Below are 21,998 nucleotides of genomic sequence, written 5' to 3' on the forward strand. Positions count from 1 at the left end.
AGACAAAAAAGGAAGTACCATTCATGTTAAAAAAAGTAAAAAAGTACCATTTTTATGTAAAAAAGTACCATTCAATTTTATTTTATTTTTTATCCTTTTTCCTATTTTGTCTTTTGCTATAATATACATTTACAAGCACATATCAGATATCCAAAAATACTTCCTCCGTATGTAGTAAGGACTGGAAGATTGGAAACCAATAAAAAGGGGAAAGAAAAAAGCAAGCTAAAACAACTCCTCTTCATCCAAAGTTTCAAACGAGTAATTGACCTTACTTATAGTTATATTACAACATTATGTGTACATAGAACTTGGAAGAGTACATTTCTTACATAAACTCCGAAACAGAAAACCTCCTAATTGTTTTAGACTTTTAAAAAGCCATTTCTTTTACAAATATATATACGTTCAATACTTGAATGAGTTACAAAAGGAAGTGATGTAAATGATCATATTGTGTTACACTGTGACCTTGTGGAGTCATCGTAAATTTACTTACACTTTTTCTTACAACACTTAATTTTAGTTCTCTTTCCGGTTACAACTACCGCAGGAGTAGGAGTTGGTTGTTGCGGAGGGTGATCCGAAGCTAAACTGGTTGACAAAGACTTCTTCCCTGCAAAACAATGCACGCATATTTATCTTTTATACTGTTTTTAGCAACTCGTCTCACGGTAACTAATGATTATTTATAAAAAGAGTAGAGCATTAATGGTAGGGGTAACTCTTTTTTTGTCAACTTTTAATCGTTTTACTCATCCACCTCGTTACATTCTTTTAATAAAAGCTTTCTATCAAAAGAACCTCAAGAAATAGACTAACTCTTTGAGTATGTACATTGGTGAGAGCACTTCGAATAGTTCTACACTCTCTCTCTCTCTACCACTATCTTTCTACAAGATACTTTCAAGAACCTCTTTCAAAAAATACCTAACATTGGTGATCGACTTTTCAAAAGAGCTCTCCAATCAATTTTTCATTATTTGGTGGTCTCATATCATATTCTTTATTATTCAACCTTATTCTATATCTACCAAATAATTTAAATATCGGATTTTTCATGAAATACCCCCGAGTTTGGCCATAATTCACCAAAAGTCCATCAAGTTTCAATAATTCATAAAATACCCCTATTTCAATAATTAATACCTTAACTACCCCTATTTCGATACTTAATACATCGGATACTTTTAATGACGCCATCGACCCTATAATAAACCACTTCACATCTAATTAACTCACTAATCTATAATTAACCCCTTAATTAACTCCTTAATCAATCCACCCATTAACCCACTAACCCACCCATTTCTTTTTCTTTTTTCTCTCCCTCTCTTTCTTCCCTTATGCCATAGATCGACAACCACAAAAACGCAAACAAAGATCATTGCAAAACTTTTCAATGGTTCCATTGATCACCTTTTTCACTCAAGCTTCATTGGGTTGTAATTGACCAATGATCCCCCTTTTCACTCAAATTCTCAAACTTTTCAACAAAAATTAAAGAATTTGCTAACCGGCAGCCACTGATCGACCATTGATCCCCCTTTTCAGTCAAAATCTTCAATTTTCATCAAAATTGCAAAAACCCATTTATCAATTCGTATATTTTGAAACGGATTGAGAATCAGTTGCCCAATTTGCTTTTGGGATGTTCTATCCAATTTTCCAATTTTAATGAGAGGCAAAAGGTGGAATTGTCATTTTATGGAGCAATAATTTGCAAAACTAAGTTTATTTGTTATTATGTAGCATTATGTTGATTGGAAAAAAAAATGGACTTTTTAAGGGTCTTTTTCTCCAATTTTGCCTAGGGTCCTTAAATTGGCAGGACCGAGCGGGTGGGAGTACACGCTACGAATGTATGTTACATTTAATCCATACTTTAACGCTTTTCGTCCCTTTTTGTTTGACTCATAGCTAAAATATAATTTATTAAGAATTTGATGTAAAAATTGCGAATGAGTTGATAAAGGAGGAGAGAGATAGAAAAAGAACAAGTGGAAAATTTTACTATTTAAGTTATGAAACAATCTCAATGGACACTCAAAAAGGAATATGGGCAATAATAATGGGACGGGGGGAGTATTTATTAAGAGTTATCTGTTACATTTTCAATAACTGATTTAAATGAAAAGAAATTAAAATTAGTTTAATATTTTTTTAAAAAAATAGACTATTCCAGCATAAAACGGCCAAGAAAATAAAACCCTAGAATATGAGTAATGTTGTAGTATATAACTAGAGCAAAAAGATGTTAGTACGTAATTTTTATATCAATCTGGTTAATCTGCCTATTATACGATGTAAATTACTAGACAATTCCAACTGCACGAAGTAAATTGTATGAACGAAGGATTAATTAAAGAGCATAAATTTAAGAAATGTTAAGAAACTCACATGTGTTTTGGGTTGAGTTAGACGCAACTAGGTGTCGAGCTGATGCCTCATTGGAAAATAATAGAAGAGCAATTGCAAAACCAAGGATGCAAATAATGTTAAGTACCTTTGTAGAGGCCATCATAAGTCTCTTTAAACGTATGTTTTATTTTGTGTTGGACGAGAATACTAAGATGGGAACATGTATTTGTAAGCAGTTGAGAAGAATAGTCCCTACTTTTTCCTATTTTCCTCTCCTTGCAAGGAAAGCCTAGAAAGAACAAAAATAAAAAGTACATCCGAGTGTAAAATGAAGGTTCTCGGAACTACCTACTACGTAGTATCTATTACTATATACTAAAGGATACATCATGAATGATACGTGTCAATTCCTGGTGCGATTTTTTCCCGCCAAAAACCAATTTCCCAAAAAAAAAAAGTGTATCTGTTTTGTTTTATTTTATTTTTATTCTCTACCTATCTATTACTATATACTAAAGGAGACATCAGGAATGACACGTGTCAATTCCTGGTGCGATTTTTTACCGCCAAAAACCACTTTTCCTAAAAAAGTGTATCTGTTTTATTTTATTTTTATTCTCTACCTATTTTTATAAACTTCTCCTTTATGGAAACAAATTTTAGTTTATAAATTATGACAATAATAGATACGACGTAATAATAATTATTTTAAATTGGTAATATTTTAGTCAAATCGCTATATTAATAAAGGAAAATATTTCACTCAATATTTTGTATGTTAAAAATGTTATAACTATGCAGTAGGTAAGGAGATATTTAGATAAACATTTTGTGAAAAAAAATATCAAAATCCGTGCGCACGGGATCTTATCTAGTTCTGTATAATTGAGTGTGAATGGGTGCGTTGATTTTTATTTGCTGAGCAAGGCCCATGTTGAATTTTCGTGCACAATTTCAGCGTCACTTTCAATTTTCAAAGAGAAGGGACGTCAAGTCATCGACATGGGGTCATTACCTAGAAAGAAAAAAGAGTCATTGCCTGAGAAGTATTTTGAACAAAATGAGCCTTTCTCACTACTGATCAATTTCTTCCCATAAATGTTTATTCAACTAACTAGAAAAGTGGAGTAATCGGATTATAACTAACTCGTGCGGTTATGTAGTGGTTGTTTAGCCGTTCTTTGAAGTTCTAATTTTATCAAAAGTTTATGATTTTAGTGGGAATATAATGATTCAAATAGAGGTTAGAATTTGAAGGTTGAAAGAATATACTCCCTCCATTCTTATTTACATCACACAGTTGGATTTTGGACATTATTCACACAAGCCAATTTGACTTCCTATTTATACTTAAGAAAAAAAATATAGTCGTGTGGGGTTTTGATATATTCATCTTGTCAGAGTTCACCTATTAGGATGAACTTCTATTGAAAATAAAACTAACTAGAGAGAGAAATAGAGAGAGTTTCTTTTCTTATTGATTGAATGAAATGAGAAATACAAGTTGAGCAATATAAATACACTGAGATGAGCTACATTAGTGATGTGTTAGGACCAATCATAAAAGAGCATTCGTACACATCAGCTAGGCTAGAGTAGAGTAGCTAATCATTACATCAGAAATCAGTTATAACTAACTCCCTTGAATTAAGGGAAATCAGTTGGGAACCTTCTAGAAGAGATAGAGAGTATAGCAATGCTGGCAGTGTTGTGTGATCAATGCTGCAACCTTGGTTGTTTGCTGATGTTGTGATCAATGCTGCTGGCACTGCTAGGCTGAATACCAACACATCTCAATAAATATTTTTTATATATCTACTTTTTATAGTTTTTTCTTATCCATAATTGAAGATATTAATTTGTTTGAAATCGTACATTGGCAAACGTGATTAAATAATTGTCTCATGTAAATAAGAATAGATGAAGTATAAATTAAATGGTAAATCAATATCTGTGTTAAAGAATGGCGTAGAGTGAAAGATGTTTGATGAATATATGAGAAAATCGTGAGGAAAGAGAGTTTATATTGTAAGAAATGGTTAAAAACAAAGTGGGTTGTGGGTTTGAGGAGAGAGCGGATTAGTTTTTTGAGTTTTGAAGTAAAAGAAATAGATGTGAAAGGGGAGAGAGAAAACTACTTTCTCATATTCGGTCAAGGGTACGTGCAAACATGTATGGCAAGAGTCGTGCCAGCTATTAACACCCCCTTAGGGCAGACGATGTCTCAACCTTTCACACAAAGGGTGCAACTTTCAGACGGATCGTACAACGTACTTTCGCACATGCCGTTTGTCAATCCTTTTCTCAATTCCTCTATTCTACCAAAAACCTTGCACGGACCATGTTGGGGTTGTAGGGTCGTGCTTCCCTGTTTCTCATAATCATCCTCGTACCTACAAGAAAACACTCAACAAACGGTGAACTACCTAAATAAAATGGGTTTTCTCACATGAATTCTTTAGAGTCACTATCTATCTTGACCTACCTTACTTCCTTGATTAGTCGGGGGAGGCATGAGGAGATGTCCCGTTCACAAGATTGATGTAACACCCTAAAAATCTCCTTCTTTTTAAAATATTTTTTTTACTTAAAACCACATAGAAATACTAGAATATTACTTCCACCATGATAACAGTTAAGGCTTATACAAGAATTACGCAGCGGAACTTACTAAGTAACTTTCAAAAATCAATTTATTAATTCTGAACATCCTTACAACTTGGAACCACAAACTAACCCTAAATAAAATCCAATATTCGTAAAACTCAGTAAAAATAATTCAAGCATTATTTTAAAACCAATTGTAATTAAAAGGAGTTCTAAACCAAATGCAGAAAATAAAAACTCTCAACTTCTCAATCCCGAATGTTGACTCATGATTTGACCGGCCTGTATTTAATTAACCTTCTCTTTAATAACCTTGTGTAGCTGCTCACCAAAATCACAAGTAAAAAGATGTGTCGTCACAGACTCAAAGGGTCATTAAGGAATAGGTCATTACCAAATAACAAACAAAGCATATAATTAGCAAAACTGAGTACATATACAATTATAGGAGTAACTAGAAACTAATCATGCATCACTCCAAAATTAAATAATACGAATCTTTCATGAGATACCCCCGAGGTTTAAGTTTATTCACCAGGTACCCTCGTTGTTTCAGTAATCCACCAGGTACCCCTCAGGTTTCATTTTCTCGCATGACTTAACCCTGCCGTTAAGTGGCCGTTAGAAACTTTTTTTCACCAGGTACCCTCGTAATTTATTTCACCAGGTACCCCTGAGGTTTCTTAGATTTTCACCAGGTACCCTTATGTTTTATGGTAATTTCACCAGATACCCCTGCTCACCTTGTGGTTGTGGAGTATGGCAAATATCTGGCATACCTTGCAGACATGGCCTTAGGGTTATTTACCACCAAAGACTTGAGGCTACTGATTTTGTGTCTCACTACTTCAAAGGGCAAGCATACAAGTTAACTTACTCAGAGCACATACACCCCATGCCTGACCCAACCCAATGGCCTTCTTTTGACCTTCCTATTATCCTTCCACCACCCATGAAGAGAGCATCAGGTAGACCCCCTAAACTGAGAAAAAGAGGTAAACATGATCCAAAAAGGGGAAAGAGAAACAACACTGTGAGGTGTGGTAAGTGCAAGGAGGTGGGACACAATGCAAGGACATGTAGAGATGGAGCCACTACAAAGCAAAAGAAGGCTTCTGTTGCTGTTGTTGCTGCTGTTGCTGCTGATGGTGCTTCTGGTTCTGCTTCTGCTACTGCAGCTGGTTCTGGTGCAGCTGGTTCACAGCAAGGGGGAGATCAAGGTGCTTCCAGTTCACAGCAACAACGTAATGCATCAAGTAAGGGAACCAAAAGGAAGCGTACTTGATTTTGTGATTTATGCATAACTTTTTGCTAAACTAATCATGTATATCTTTTGCCAATGGGAGAAAGTTTTTGTAAAGCTACACTTAAAGTTTTTGCGTGTCGGGGGCACACTTTTGTAAAGCTACTTAATTCGGAAATGAAATGTCATATTATTGATTAAATGTCATCATTCACTTTCTCATTACAAATACTAGAATCAAAAACATTAGAATGCCAATTTTGATAGTTCGATGCATTAATTTCTTTTGTTGCTTGAGTTTCTTCTTCATTTGGTGAAATTCTTCATTCAAGCTTCTATTTTCTTCAATTTCTCCTTCCTTTGTGCCACCTTTGTTGTTTCTCATTGGCAGTGGTTGCTCAATGCTTCCCTTGCACCACTTGAAGTTGTCACATAAGTCACACTTGTAATATAGTCTTTTAGGATTTTTCATTGTTTCGGAACTTCTTATTGCAAATTTTTTCCCATATATGTTGCATGTTTTGTTTGGAACTACAACGTATGAATTCATACGTTGTAGAGGAAGATTGAGAATGAGAATATGAGCTCATTTGAAAGTGAGTTGGGAAATAGGAAAAATATGAGTTGGTTAATGGGAAGAACAGAAAGTTGTAGTGAAGAGTTGCTGCTGCTTCCCCTTTAAATAGAGAAGGCTCACCAACGACTAGTTTTTTAAAAAAAAGTAGCCGTTGGTGAGCAGGGGTATCTGGTGAAATTACCATAAAACATAAGGGTACCTGGTGAAAATCTAATAAACCTCAGGGGTACCTGGTGAAAAAAAGTTTCTAACGGCTACTTAACGACAGGGTCAAGTCATGCGAGAAAATGAAACCTAAGGGGTACCTGGTGGATTACTGAAACAATGAGGGTACCTGGTGAATAAACTTAAACCTCGGGGGTATCTCATGAAATATCCGTAAATTATACATGCAAAAGGCACTTCCTAAATCACTTAAACATGAATAACAATATATACAACCGTTTAAGGAAAGTGTATCTCTTTTTAAAATATGAAATCTCTATTATATAAGTGAAGAGGGGAGGGGTACTTCGGTAACACCACTTTTGGTGTCCCCTTAGGATAATACTAAATTGCCCTCTAAATTTTCACAATTAAATTCAATTGAAAAGCTAATTATTTATTGATTTAAAAATCTAATTATTTATTGATTTAACTGAAAATCAATAACAAATCAGGAAAGTTTTTGGTGCCAGCATTATAGGCTAATCCCCATACATGTAAAATTTAATGGTCTAATATATGGAGTTCTTTGACTTTCTATAAAATTAAGAAATAATCATGGCATTTATTTTCCATAAGAATGGTAAGATATGATTATGTAGAAAAGACTATAAGAGTATATATACTCTTATAGTCTTTTCTACATAATCATATCGCAAATATTGTAGTCAACAACAAAAATCAACAATATTGTAAAAATAAAATTTCAATGCACGTGACAACCAAAAGTCATCAACAATTTAATTTAATTCCTATAACAAACATGAAAGAAATTATTAAGGCAGTTAAAAAAGTTGGAATGCATCCCTTCAATCTTACATTTTGTTTATTACAAAATTAAACTTAGTCTTACTCTTAATCATACCCTAATTAACAAATTAGAGAAGAAAGTCATTGAAGTATTATTTTAATTCATTATGATCAAAATTTAGTTTAATAACTTAGCAATTAGGCGTCCACATAAGATATCGATAATACACTTATAAAATTGTTAAATAAATTATAAAACGTTAGAACATACTTGCGTATATATCAAATCAAATTCTAAAAAATATTTGCACGCATTACTTGCATAGAATACTAGTAGACAATGGTTGAGCAAAGACCTTACATTTTAATGTTAAAGTTACCAAAAGGGGAAATGTAGCTCCTAAAAAGTACGACAAAAAATGATATATTTCTTTGAAAAAAAGTTAGAAAAGGAGGCAAGTTTTAGTAAATTGATAAGTGAAAAGTCTCCTAACTTAAGTAAAACTGTAAAAGCGCTAGTTTACACATCCTAATCGGGATTGGAACAATCTTCCAAATCAATATAAATATAAACAGGTTAACTTCTCAAATTCCGAAACTCCTCCAATAGTCCAATGTATCACAATCCTAAAACCAAATCCAAGAGAATGATTAGTTACGGTGACAAAGAGGAAAATTTGGATGGTTTGTTTAAGAGGATGAAAATATATGATAATCGCAATGGTCGATTGAGCCTGAAGAGGATGAAAAGTGAAGACGGATCAGTGGATCGATTAAGGTATAAGAGGACGAAAATATACCACAATCGCATCAAAGACGACGAACCAGTGGATCGATTAAGTTCATTGCCTGATGATATCCTCCTCGAGATTCTTAATCTCCTTCCAGTCTGTTCCGCCGCCGCCACCGAGTGTTTGTCGAAGCGGTGGCGCGGAATCTGGACTCAAATCATAGACCTCGACTTTAACGACTGTTTTCAACGAAACGATCAAGGGTTTTACAATAAGGTTGGCGAAGTCCTCCAACGATTCACCTCGCCGTTTATCCGTTCATTCAACCTTCCCCTTTATTGGCCTTACCCTTGCAGCAAGTTTGCATTTGATCTTCCTCATCTGAAGAAGCTTACAGTGGATCTTCATCATCATGATTTTACAACCTTAGAAAATCTAATCTCTTGTTGTCCTTCTCTCGAGGAATTGTCGTTTGATGTTAAATTGATGACTACCGAAGGTTATGGTAATGGTAATGGTAAATGTAAATATATGATTATCGGTCCTAAGTTAAAGCGGCTAAATATGTTGATACAGGCTTATTGTGGGATTGAGGTTGTTAGGATTTTCGCCCCTAATTTGAAATACTTGTGTGTTGATACTCGTCGTCCATTTAGGGTTCAGTTTGAAACCAACCCAGTTAAGATTGACGAAGCAAGGATTTCAACCGAGTGGCAATTTCCTATAAACGGGATTTATAATGTTCGACATCTAACACTTGATATTGCGGGATTGATTGACCAGCCTTTGAGACTGAGAACACTCCCGAACCTCACGCATTTGAATCTGAAGATTTCTCCTTCCACAAACTTAAACTTGTTGAATGAGATGATGGGTTTCCTCGAAAAGTGTATCGTGTTGAAGGACCTAACTCTCGACCTCAAGTTTAATGATGATGTTCTTTTCTCAGGAATTAATATTAATTATTTAGTACGGTCGTTATGGCCGAAAGTCGAGTATCCAATTTATGGGTGCATCCTAAACAACAGTGTGGAGAGGATAAAGATAGAGATATTAAACTTTGAGAATGGACTTTACATGTATTTGGTGAACATGGTGGAATTCTTGCTAAGCAGTTGTCATGTTTTTGAACTGGTTATTGTCAAATCTACTTGCCCAGGTATTTCTGAATGTGGCGACTTTGAAAGGCTATTCTGCAAGGAATTGTACGAGATTGCAAGCAAATTGACAACAACAAGTGTAATTCAATATCATGGAAGGTTTGAACAAGTATTTGTTAGGGGAAGTGGGAGCAGAGTTATTACAGGACCTGATGATTGCATCCTCGGTTTCCAACAAATGAAGTTGTAGTGAAGTATGATAAACGTTATGGAGGTCTCTTCCATGGCTTGGTCAAATCATGTGCACTGCAGTCGTTAAGCAATTTTAGTATATATGGTTAGAATTTGGATTGTTTCTATGGTGTTTGTGTACTGGATCTTTCATGCATGTGTTTCTGATATATATTGTTCATGCTATTGTTTTCGATGTTTTGATACATTATTACACTTATTTTGTTTGCTGTTTATTGAAAATAATTTGACATAAAATTCTCTAGATGATTTCTGATATATATAAAGGAGGCATATTTGCTGAAATATTAGAGCGCCACCTAGGATTACTATGGGTTTCAACCAATGAAAAAAAAAAGATTTCTAATTTATTTTTGAATTAAAAAAATTAAGTGCCACGTAGATAAATAAGTGGATGCCAAGTAGATCTTTTAATTAATTAATTAATTAATAATATATACAATTCTATCCAAAATCAAATACTCTAATAATTAAAAATAAATCTAAAATAAAATGTAATCCAAAATCAAACACTAAAATAAAATTTAATCCAAAATTAAAATCGAATGGTTTCGACCAATAAGATTTCTAAATTATATATAAATTAAAAAAGGTCGAGTGCCACGTAAATAAATAATTAGGTGACACGTAGATATTTTAATTAACTAATTACTAATATATACAACTCCATCCAAAATCAAACACTCTAATAATTAAAATAAACAAATAAATAATAAAATTCAATTCAAAATCAAACATAATCTAATACATAAAATATAACGGTTGTAATAAGAGTTTTATTTTAATTTAACGATTTAACAAAATCCGCACATCGCACGGGCTTTCAACTACGGAGTAGTTCAATTTTAATGTTTGAAGGGAATTCTATCAACAGTTAATTAAAAGCTAGATGTCGTCATATGTTTGTTAAGGTTCGATTAATATTATTAATTATTTATTATATGGTTAATTATATTATGTCTTTATATTGTACATTTGTACAATTGTACTATGGCCAAAAAAAAAATGACCGAGTACATTATTAGAAAGAAAAGGTATAATTCTTTTATCAAAAAAGAAAAAAAAAAGAAACAAAAGGTATAATTCGTATGCAATACTAACGGATAACAATATAAATAAAATAATCTAATATATATAGAGGAGCCATATTTGCTGAACTATTATAGTGCCACGTAGGATTACTAATGGTTTCGGCCAATAAAAAAAATAAGATTTATAATTTATTTTTGAATTAAAAAAATCGAGTACCACGTAGACAATTAATTAGGTGCCACGTAGTTATTCTAATTAATTAATTACTAATATATAGAACTCCATCCAAAATCAAACACTCACTACAAGAATTTGTACCTTTAACGACAACCTAATTACGACGGGTCAAAAATCCCGTTGCAAAAGCCTTTTGCGACGGGGCTAACAACCAAACAATGACGGGAATAACCGTCGCAAATATCTTTTACGACGGGTTTACGACGGATTTACGACGGGAATTTCTATTAACGACGGCCCCCTTTTATGACGGGTTCGCGACAGGAAATCCCGTCGTTAATCAACGATTATTGGCCTTTCACGACGGGATTTCCCGTCGTTAATAGTACAATTTCTTGTAGTGACTCTAATAATTGAAAATCTAAAATAAAATTCAATCGAAAATCAAACAGAATCTAAAATTAAATTCAATCCAAAATCAAATACCAATCTAAAATAAAATTCAATCTAAAATCAAGCCATTATCCAATATTAGGGCGTCACGTAGGAAATCTAATGATTTTTGACGAATAAAAAATAAAATTTCAAAATTATTTATGAATTAAAAATGTCGAGTGCCACGTAGATAAATAATTATGTGACATGTAGATAATTAATTACGAATACTACGTATATACAACTCCATCAAAAATCAACCACTCTAACAATTAAAAAAATAAATCTAAAATGAAGTTCAATCCAACATCAAACACTTATCTAATCTAATATATAAAATATAGAAGTTATATATATAACAGTTTTATTTTAACTTAACAATATAATAGAATCCGTGCATCGCACAGCTAAAATCTAGTACAATCTAATAAAGGGTTTTTTTTTCCAAAGAGATCGATTTCGGAGCGCCACGTAGGATATCCACGTCATCAAATATAAATAACTAATATTTTCAGATTTATTTAAAAGTAGATAAAAAAGTTAAAAGAATTAAAATTCATCAAAGATAGAATTTTATTTTATTTTCCAGTAAAATTTTAAAAGGATTAAAATACATCATAAAAGATACTACATCCTTTTCAGAAAGTTCTTTACGCTTTGGAAAATGTGTCTAAAGTATAAAAAAAATTACCGTAAGATGTATTTTCATAATATCAAATTTTTATAATTTTTTCACATACAAAATGGGATATATTAGTAGTTAAACTAGTATAGCACCCGTGCGATGCACGGTTTATAAGTTTTAACAATAATTTTACACGATTTAAATTACATTTAATTTAGTGAGTAATAGTGGATATCTTAATATAAATAAATACTCTCTCTATCCCACATTAGTTTTTACACTTCTTACTTTCATTTGTTCCACATTAGTTTTTTACACTTTTATTTTATGAATGACCGCACAATTTTTTAATACACCTTTCTTTCCACTGCCAAAAAGTTAATTTGGGTCGAATACTCTCTCACATTTAATTAAAAAAAATGCTTCATTATCTTCTATCACATCTACTTTTCAATAAAAATAATACCCACTATCTCATTTTACATCTATTGTTCTAATAGAATAATATTTAACAACCGTTAAAACTAATTTAGGACGGAGGGAGTACGATTAATGGCCTCCAAATTAAATACGGACTTTCAAAATAACCCATCGCCTCAATCCACTTACCCTAAAACCCCTAATTTTTTTTATCTTTGTCTAGCGGGTGCCATCTACATTTTTGTTGGTGATGGTAAGCCCTAATTTCTTGTTTATTTTTATGGAAAATTAACTTTTTCCACCTAAAAATGACAAATTGTTTTTTACCAACTAAAAAAAATTATTTTTTACCACCTCTTAACTGCAGGATGGACGAAAACGTTATGCATGTGAGACTTCTTTTTGACGCATATCATACCTAAAATCAAATTGATTCTCGTTTGCAAATTAAGAAATGAATCATGCCTCTATCAATTTGAGAAATACTGCCAAATTCTGTGAATCAATGGGAAGCCAGGAAAAATAGTAGCTTATATTATTATATACATGAAAATCATGGAAGAAGAGAAGGAAATCATAAATATCGAGCCCGCTTAACGTTTTTGTCCATCTTTCCGATTAAGAGGTGGTAAAAAATAATTTTTATTTTATTTTTAGGTGGTAAAATACAATATCTAGTTTCTTATGTGGTAAAGTATAATTTATCAATTTTTTTAGGTGGTAAAAGTGAAAATTTTCCTTATTTTTAAGCATATGACTTTTATTACGTTTTTTGGCGTTAGTAGTGCTTTTTGTCCCATATTTTGATGGGTTCCCCGCTCTTCTCAATAAGCCACGAAGAGGAGTCAATATTTTTCAACAAACATAATAAAAATGGACACTTACAAAAAATTAGGACATGCTCTTTATTTAATTTTGACCTTAAGACTCAAAAGATTCAATTTTCTCGTCATCCTAAAGCCAAAATAAACATTTTCTTTATTTATTTTAGTAAATATTGATCACTACTCACTAAAAACTTATTTTTTCCAATCCCAATATTCTTTTAAACGACGATTTTTTCACCATATACCCTTTAGGTTTTAAAATATTCACCAAATACTCTCGTATTTTCAATTAATTCACCATAAACCACTGAGATTTTAAAAATTCTCAGTGTACCAATGACGTTAAATATCCGTTAGAATCTCTCGGTTTAATCTTCTTTTCTCTCCACCTTCGTCATCTATTTTTTTCCGAGTTACACTATCACTTCTCTATAAAATAATTTTAAAGAAATGATTTTTATTATTTTTAAGAAATTGTTTGTTAAAAGAAATATTTTTTTTTTTTAAAATACTTTTGTCTAGTACTTCCTCATTCCATAAAGTTCTCACTTTTCCATTACGTGCATTTTTCAATGTACTACTTTGAGTATTAATACACTCAATTACGTATTAGTAAAAATTATAAAAAAATGATATTTGAAAAATTGTAAAAAATAAGATCCCACGAGCTAATGTTTTTACTAATATTTAAACTACCAATTATGCTCAAAATTTACACTTTATAGAACCGAGGAAGTGTAAGACCTGTGCGCGCGATGTACTTTTTAAAATTTAGACTAATAATTTTAATAGGGTCTAAAATTCTAAATAAGGCTATATTAGTTTGTAAGACTATACTATATTAGTTGGTAAGACTATAATATACTTTGGATATAGAATAACAATATATAGGGATTAGGGAATGACATATTTTAGTTTATTGCAAGATTATATTAAGATCATTTGGACTCAATAAATCTCTTGGATGTACTATATAAAGAACGATTGATTTTATGTTTTCTTTTTCTTTTTGTTTCTTCCTTGTATCTTTATCCTAAGTAAAAAAAATTATTAAGATCACTTTTGATTTATTGGAAAAATTATTATTCGACATAAAAATATTTACCCTCGAAAAAGAAAAATAACGAATAAGATAACTAATATGAAAGCCTAGCAACGAACTTTAACTTATCGATCTAGATATATAAATCTCTGAAATCTATTAAAAAAATAAATTTATGCATTTTGCATCAAACGCTTTATTTGAAATTTGTTGATATATGTCTAAAATGAATCCCGCAATAAAAAAATTCCGCGTGCCCCGATTTACAATAATATTATTGAGTACGTGGTGACCCTTGTTAGACATAATGTAAGAAGTTACCCGACCTTTTTTTTACTAAAAATGTTTCTATTTTTATCGTAAAAGTTTCCCTTATTCTTAATATTTTCTCTCCTAAAAAATTATAAAGTTTCCCTAAGAAAATTAAAAATTATAAAGTTTTCCTAATAAAACTACAAAGTTAAGTACTCTTATATTATGCGACTACGACGAAGTTCAAGCTTGAATTTTCTCACTATGTCGCTGGCGCAAGTGTTTAAGTTCAGTTTTCAGTTCATAATCCTATATTAGAGTGGAAATGGAGAATATGGGAGTTGGAAGCTAAAATAGAGGAGTGAAAAAGAAAAAAGAGAACCGACATTCAATACTACACCCGATTTCTTGAAATATTTGGGTTAGACAATACTCCGTAACATCCAATATAATATGCATAAATCGATATTTTCAAATATGTGCAACATTATAAAGAAAACCTAAATACTTAGACATATATCAACAAATTTTAGATAGCATCTGATGCAAAATGTATATTTTTTTTATAGAACTCAGAGATTATACATCTCAATAATGCATTTTTTTTTTATAGAACTCAGAAATTATATATCTCAATAATGCATATTTTTTTATAGAACTCAGAAATTATATATCTCAAAATGCATATTTTAGCAATGTTGTAAAATTTTTAGTAAAAGATTGTTAGTTAAAATATTGATGAACTTTTATGGCATTTTCCATAGTAAGAAATTATTATTACAATGAATGCAGTTAGTTATAAATGATGAAAATGTATCTATAATATATTTTTCCTTATATACCTCCTATAGTTAATTCTCTAGCTCTTTATCTTCTTTAATAAGATTTCAGTTTAAAGAGTAAAAAAGGTCTATGATTTATATACCATATGTTTATATATTACAATATCTTTTTTAACAAAAATAAACCAAAGACAATAATATCTTCCATATTTTTATAATTAAAAAAAATAAACTATTATAACTAAAAGAGAGGCAAATCAGAGAGCGACATTTGTCAACTCCACATTGATTTCCTCTCTTTTAGTATAATATATAGATATTGCATTGGAGTTCGTGCAAATAGTAACTGTAAAAATCATTTTGAAATGGAGGTAGTAGATTTTTATCTTTTTTTGTGTGTGATAATCTTTAAAATTGCATATCACTATAGTCATCAAGTCACGATACATACCCGAACCTCGTTGATCATTATCAGAATCTTTCGAAAATTTCAAGTATTGTGGGCAATAATATTTATGGGGTTGATTAGTAGCAGCACTATACATAAAGATGTATTTTCCATGATTTTCGAGTAAACAAACCAACCCGTTTGATCATCCTACAAAAACAATCTGGTCCGTTTCATCAACATCTAACCAGGTTATTATCTTCATTGTTACCCATGTAGCATATAGTTTTTTTTTGGAATATAAAATAAACTAACATAGAACATACAGAGTAATATTGTGTTTTGATTTGTTTTTTTCCGGGGTTTTACTACTCTTCTTATTGTTAATTATTTTAGGTTTTCACATTCGGTTTTGTATTTATTGATTTCAAATTTGAATATATACGACGTAGTTTTTTATTTAGATCTTTATTGATTAATATATTAAGCTATAATATCATGTGGTTTACTGGTTTATATGGGTCCTATATATCATATTATAACTTTAATTGCATAAACTTAAATTGCATAAAGTAGGAAAAGGTTGGAACATATCATGAATTAACTATTAACCATGAATTCAATTAGGAATGAACTACTATATTTTATACGAAGTATATTTCTAGCCGTAAAAATGATCCACAATATAATCGTCAAGCTTATTATTTAATTTTTTTTTTGTAATCTATGGAATTACTCCGTATTAATTTATTTTCATATTCATAATTTCTTTGTTCAAAATACAGACAGGTCTACATCTTCTAACCACTAATACGGGAATCGATCAATCTACGGTAAATGATGGTGCTACATCGGATGCAGAAGATAAGAAAACAAAAAATTAGATAATTAACATTAATTATCATGCAAGAAATTTATTACCCATTCATAATCGTTATTAATTATTTTATTTTTATATATGACGTCAGTTAGTAGTGCTTCAAGCTGAGCCACAACGTATGAATGCTAAAAATCAAAAGTTGAAATCCATGCTAAGTATAGTGAGCAACAATTATAATTCCCTTCGAATGAACAGGTAAAACATACGAAGTATTATAATTAAATGTACCAATAGCCATTCATGTAAGGTAAATTGAAAAAAGTTATTGATTAAAAAAAATAGATTAGATTTTCTATTGAACTTAAAATATTATGGACTACTACAAATCTCTTATATTAATATTTTGTTCTTATAAAAAGAATTAAAATTTTTGTTAGGATGGATAAGATATGCTCTGTACTCTGTAACATTTTATAAGGAGATATACTATGTACTTGGTATTAGCATCTAAAAGGTTTATATACATTAAAGAAGAGAGGACGGAGAGCTACAGTAACTATGTAAGTGATACAATCTGAAACCCGATCCTTGTGTTTCAGTAGCTTTTTGTAGATGATTTCATGTAATTTTTAACTATACACGTTTAAAAGAGAAAAAAAAAACAGAAACCATTCTGAATGTTACATTATCATACGTATGTTTGCTTTTGGATGGTCAATTGAAACAAAATATTTGCTAAAGGTTAAGCCATCATTGACTATATTATATACTACGTCTACAACTATGCAACTTTCAATCCCGTACAAGTGTTCATACTTTAATACTAATTCTATCGATGTAACATGTTTTAAATTGTTGGTTTTAGTTCCACAATAATATTCTTAACATTATTAGAATATTATTGTAGATCAAATTCAGACAAGAATAATTTTATAAAACATCCGGAACTAAGCCGGAAATGTTATCTCACATTTAAGTGAATAACATAAATATTGTTTCACAAGACAACACATGAGTAAATTGCTCTTTTATCACATGAAAAACAAGGGTCCGGATCCTCTAGAGTTGAAGAAAAACTCTACAAAATAGAGTTGAGAAGATCTTGGCCCTTTATTATAATTAGCGGTTGAGATTTATCCCACTAACTCAAAAAAAATAAAAAAAATAAAAAACAAATTTACATAATCTTGTGCGTGTAAATCATTATCGTTCCTCTCTCAAGAATCACGCCTAATTCTCAAATACAAGTCTCCATATTAATTCCAGAAAACTCCAATACTCTTTCACAGTGTTTGTCCTTGTCGGGTCAACTCGTCGGTAACCAATTTCGTACAATCCTATTCCGGTAGTCGACCTTCAGCGTTCAGAGAGGTGTCTACCTAAATCCCAGGTTACAAAGTATTTAATTTCATCAAATCTTTTTCCCAATTAAGTTGTTCTATTTTTCGAAAAATTATGGTGTATTACCTTGATTATTTATGTAATTGATTGAGGGTTTTTGTTTTTGTTTGGTGTTTTGAACTTGATTGAAGGTTACGAAGTATTTAATTTCATCAAACTTTTTCCCAATTAAGTTGTTCTGAAAAATTATGGTGTATTAAGGGCTTTTTTTTTGTTGGTGTTTGGAACTTGATTGAAGGTATATGTTGGTGTTTTGAACTTGATTGAATGTGTTTGTTGGTGTTTTGAACTTGATTGAAGGTATATCTTCTCTCTGTTTTGAGCTTTTGTTTTTGTTGGTGTTTTGAATGATCTATTGACGGGCACTTAGTTTATTGATTGAGATTAATTGGTTGATTTCTTTCGCCTTCAATTTTGAGTTTCTAAAGTATAAAATACTCCACTGAATATTTTATTGGTTCAATTTTGGCTAAATTACTTGTCTGAGTTTGCTTCAAACACTTTGGCTTGCAAGAGTTGCAACCATCGATTTCTTAATCTAGCCTATTAGCTCAATATGGGAGAGCATTGTGTGACAACGCACAAAGACGTAGGTTCAAATCCTGCATAGGCTACAGAAAAAAATTGTATGTAGTGAAGAGATGGGCGACAGGAGATTGTTCATTATGATAAGATTACTGTAAGGTTGAAGAAATTGAGTTATGGTCCTGTGATCCTGTTGTTGTCTCCCAGAAGGTTTATGCTGGTGTTTATAAGGGTGTTACTACTAGTCAGCTTGATTAATTAGCCGCTGAAACTGCTGCTGCTATGACTGCTAATCACCCTGATTACGCTTCGGTGAGGCCTTTATTTTTTCTGGGTTTGGTTTTGTTTCTGCTGCTGCTATGACTGCTAAGACTTGGTATATCATGAGCATATGTTTAATCATAAAAGAAACTGAGACTTTTGGATATGTATGTATGTCAATATTTATAAAACTCCCAAACATAATTCGTAATCATCTAGGGGCTAAATTAACTTGGCAAACAATTGTTTCTTGAGCATCTGCCAACAAAAACTCCTTGCCACAGCTAACTCAATCCCATCTAATGAGATGTATAGCATCACATACCTGCATACACATAGAAAACAACATATCTTCATGTCATACCAAGGTCACACCCACACACCCAAATAATCTAGTTAATAAACATCATACCTTGCCAATTTACATTTGACATATCACTTAAATTTGTCCTGGAGTGAAGCTCTTGAGTAAAATGTTGCACATTCACATCCTACAAGAAGCAATTGAAATTTGCAAATAATTTAAATATGCTTCCCACTTTGAAAACTAACAATCATGGTATATTCCAATGTTAAGACCTGCTATGGAACTTTACAGGGACACATGATCAGATCATATATAAGTCTTACATATCATTATAAATTACAGCCACCACCTATAATACAGCCACAAATTACAAATAACATCCACCAGGCCTGCACATGTATTGATAGAGCTCATATAACTGATGCTATTGATATGTATTAGTATGAAATGGTTAATCCTTGCCTTGCACATATATAATTGTTTTCAATGGTTTGTTCCAGGCTTGCAGCTGATTATCTACAGAAAGGAAAAGATAAGTTTCTAATCGAATGTTGTGATTATGTCTGATACAGTTATCATGTTTAGGCATGTGACAGATCAATGCATATACCTTCAATCAAGTTTAGACTTACATATCATTATAAATTCAATCAAATTAGGTCACTAAGTTAATCTTCACCTGTTTAAGATATAACATCATATCTACCTGAAAAGGTGATTTGACACGGTTCATCTTTAACACAAATAAATTGCCAAAAATTATACCTGACTTGGAAATGAAATTCCTGTCCACGAATCAAAATAAGACCGATCTTGACTTCTATTATACTCGCCCTGAAACAAAGTCCAATATTTAAAGTAAACAATTAAAATATATTATGATACATTGTTCTATTTAGGTTTCTAATTCGATCTTACCAAGAGTAGTTGTGTAAAATTATTGTTAGGGACTTGCAGATTTTGATAGTTATTCCCAAGTGCTAAAATATGTTGTGGTACAACCCTTTGATCTTCTCCTTGCTAAGTAACATCATTTAAGGAAAAAAACACCAAGTTATAGTTGGAATTTAAAATTAAATCATGTGATTATGACACTATTTATATACCTGTGGCTGTATATTTTCTGTGTTCGAGTGATTTGGCATCTTCTTCTTTCTACTTTTTCTCTGATCTGCTGATCCTTGACTATATTTATCATGAAAATTTTCTGTCCAACTTTTCCTTCGCTTTCCCCCTTTCTTCCCCTCTTTTGGCTTCAAAGTAACATTGTTAGGAACATATGGTTGTGTTGCTCCTTGCTGTTCACTTGCAGTCCCCTCAGACGATAAGGGACCTTCATCCCTTTCTCTTATAAGGTTCAACAACAACTTGTCAACCTCAACACTCAAATTATTCAACCCTTTCTCTAGCAGTGACGACGATTCTACAAAATTAGATGCACTAGAAGCTACTTTCACAAATTTTTGACATAAAGCTTTGTATCTACGAGTAGCATCCAACCGAGGGTCCTCAAGAATAGTTCTCCCTGAGGTATCTTGCACAGTTTCAGCTTTTGCTTCTCTAGTCCAACGCTTCAAAATATATTTCATAGGAATCAATTTAATGTTCATGGTATCAAGAACCTTCAAAGCATGAGCACATAATAACCTCAATCTTTCAAACATCTTGCAACTACATGAAACTGTTTCGATCAAAGGATCACCAAACACTTGGTACTCTTTATCAATAGAGTTATCATTCTCAGGGTTTGAAATTACGACTCTGTACTCATTTGTAAGTTGACCTTCAACAGGCGGCTTAATAATAGCTGCTGTTGACCACTCATACTCGTCTTGAAATGCTTCGAATATATTAGAAGTATATATTTGCCCAACCTGCCTAAGTAAAGGTGTTCTTCTCATCTTAATTCTTGGCAATTTCTCCTTAGAATCAAACTCATTGTTTGTCTCATTTTGGCGCTTTAGCCCCAAGACTCTCTCAAATTGTTTAAAAAATCGCATTATATCCATAGTGCATTTTAGATAATCTTTTAAATCTTTATTGAAACTTTCACTTAACTGAGTGCTACGCATCCCCAAAGAAAACACATTTGTCATATAACACTCTGCCCATTTTTCTTTTACTGCATAAATACTATCTAACCATGTACCTTTTGTGACTTTTCCACGCAATGCACTGAATGCCTCTTCAAACTTTGCCTCTTCTTTATACTCATACATACAAGCTTTGAATTCTCGAAGAACTTCTAACCCATCACATAGCAAGTGCTTGGTTGCATTTTCTGTTATGTGCCAAGTACATAGTCCATGCCACACATTTGGCATCACCTCTACAATAGCCTTACCCATAGCAATATCTTGGTCAGTGAAAATAGTTTTTGGCTCCTTATTACAGTGTGTTGCTAGAAACGTTTCAAACAACCATTTAAAAGATTCTATTGTTTCATCATATAAAAGAGCCGCGCCAAAAACCATTGTCTCCCTAAAATGGTTAAACCCAACAAATACGCCAAGTGGTCTATGTTCTTTATTAGTACCAAATGTAGTGTCAAATGCAACAACATCACCAAATAAAGCATAATCAATAAGCATCTTAGCATCAGCCCAGAATATGTTAGTTATTTGTTCTTCACAATCCAATTGAATGGAATATTGGAATGAAGGGTTCTCTACAGTTTGCAAGTGAAAATACTTTAACAAGCTGCCTGCTTCCCCATACATTAAATCTCTTTGGCGCTTACTTCGTAAATAATTTTTATGGTCCCTATGAGTAGGGGTGTTCAAAAATACCCGACCCGCATTACCCGACCCGCCGACCCGCTACATTTAAAGCGGGTAATTTGCAGATTTTTTAGAAATAAATGGGCCGGGTACCCGACC

The 21,998-nt window shown here is 32.0% G+C and overlaps 2 protein-coding genes and 1 long non-coding RNA gene across 3 annotated transcripts; 1 reads left to right on the forward strand and 2 right to left on the reverse strand.

The window, feature by feature from the left end:
* Positions 1-226: 226 nt before the first annotated feature.
* On the reverse strand, positions 227-2,689 carry LOC110802780 (uncharacterized). The gene is made up of 2 exons (XR_002537320.2): positions 2,401-2,689; positions 227-616 (listed from the first exon to the last, which is right to left on the reverse strand). It is a non-coding gene; the product is annotated as an uncharacterized lncRNA (long non-coding RNA).
* Positions 2,690-8,389: 5,700 nt separating this feature from the next.
* On the forward strand, positions 8,390-9,823 carry LOC110802794 (putative FBD-associated F-box protein At5g38570). The gene has a single exon (XM_022008243.2). The coding sequence runs from the start codon at positions 8,390-8,392 to the stop codon at positions 9,821-9,823; it is 1,434 nt and encodes a 477-aa protein (XP_021863935.2).
* A 9,306-nt stretch (positions 9,824-19,129) lies between these two features.
* Positions 19,130-21,839, reverse strand: LOC110802795 (protein FAR1-RELATED SEQUENCE 5-like). The gene is made up of 5 exons (XM_056832685.1): positions 20,226-21,839; positions 20,038-20,139; positions 19,885-19,953; positions 19,225-19,303; positions 19,130-19,137 (listed from the first exon to the last, which is right to left on the reverse strand). The coding sequence occupies exons 1-5, from the start codon at positions 21,837-21,839 to the stop codon at positions 19,130-19,132; spliced, it is 1,872 nt and encodes a 623-aa protein (XP_056688663.1).
* Positions 21,840-21,998: the final 159 nt, after the last annotated feature.

This window comes from Spinacia oleracea, chromosome 6 (genome assembly GCF_020520425.1).
Source record: "Spinacia oleracea cultivar Varoflay chromosome 6, BTI_SOV_V1, whole genome shotgun sequence".
Taxonomy (NCBI): domain Eukaryota; kingdom Viridiplantae; phylum Streptophyta; class Magnoliopsida; order Caryophyllales; family Amaranthaceae; genus Spinacia; species Spinacia oleracea.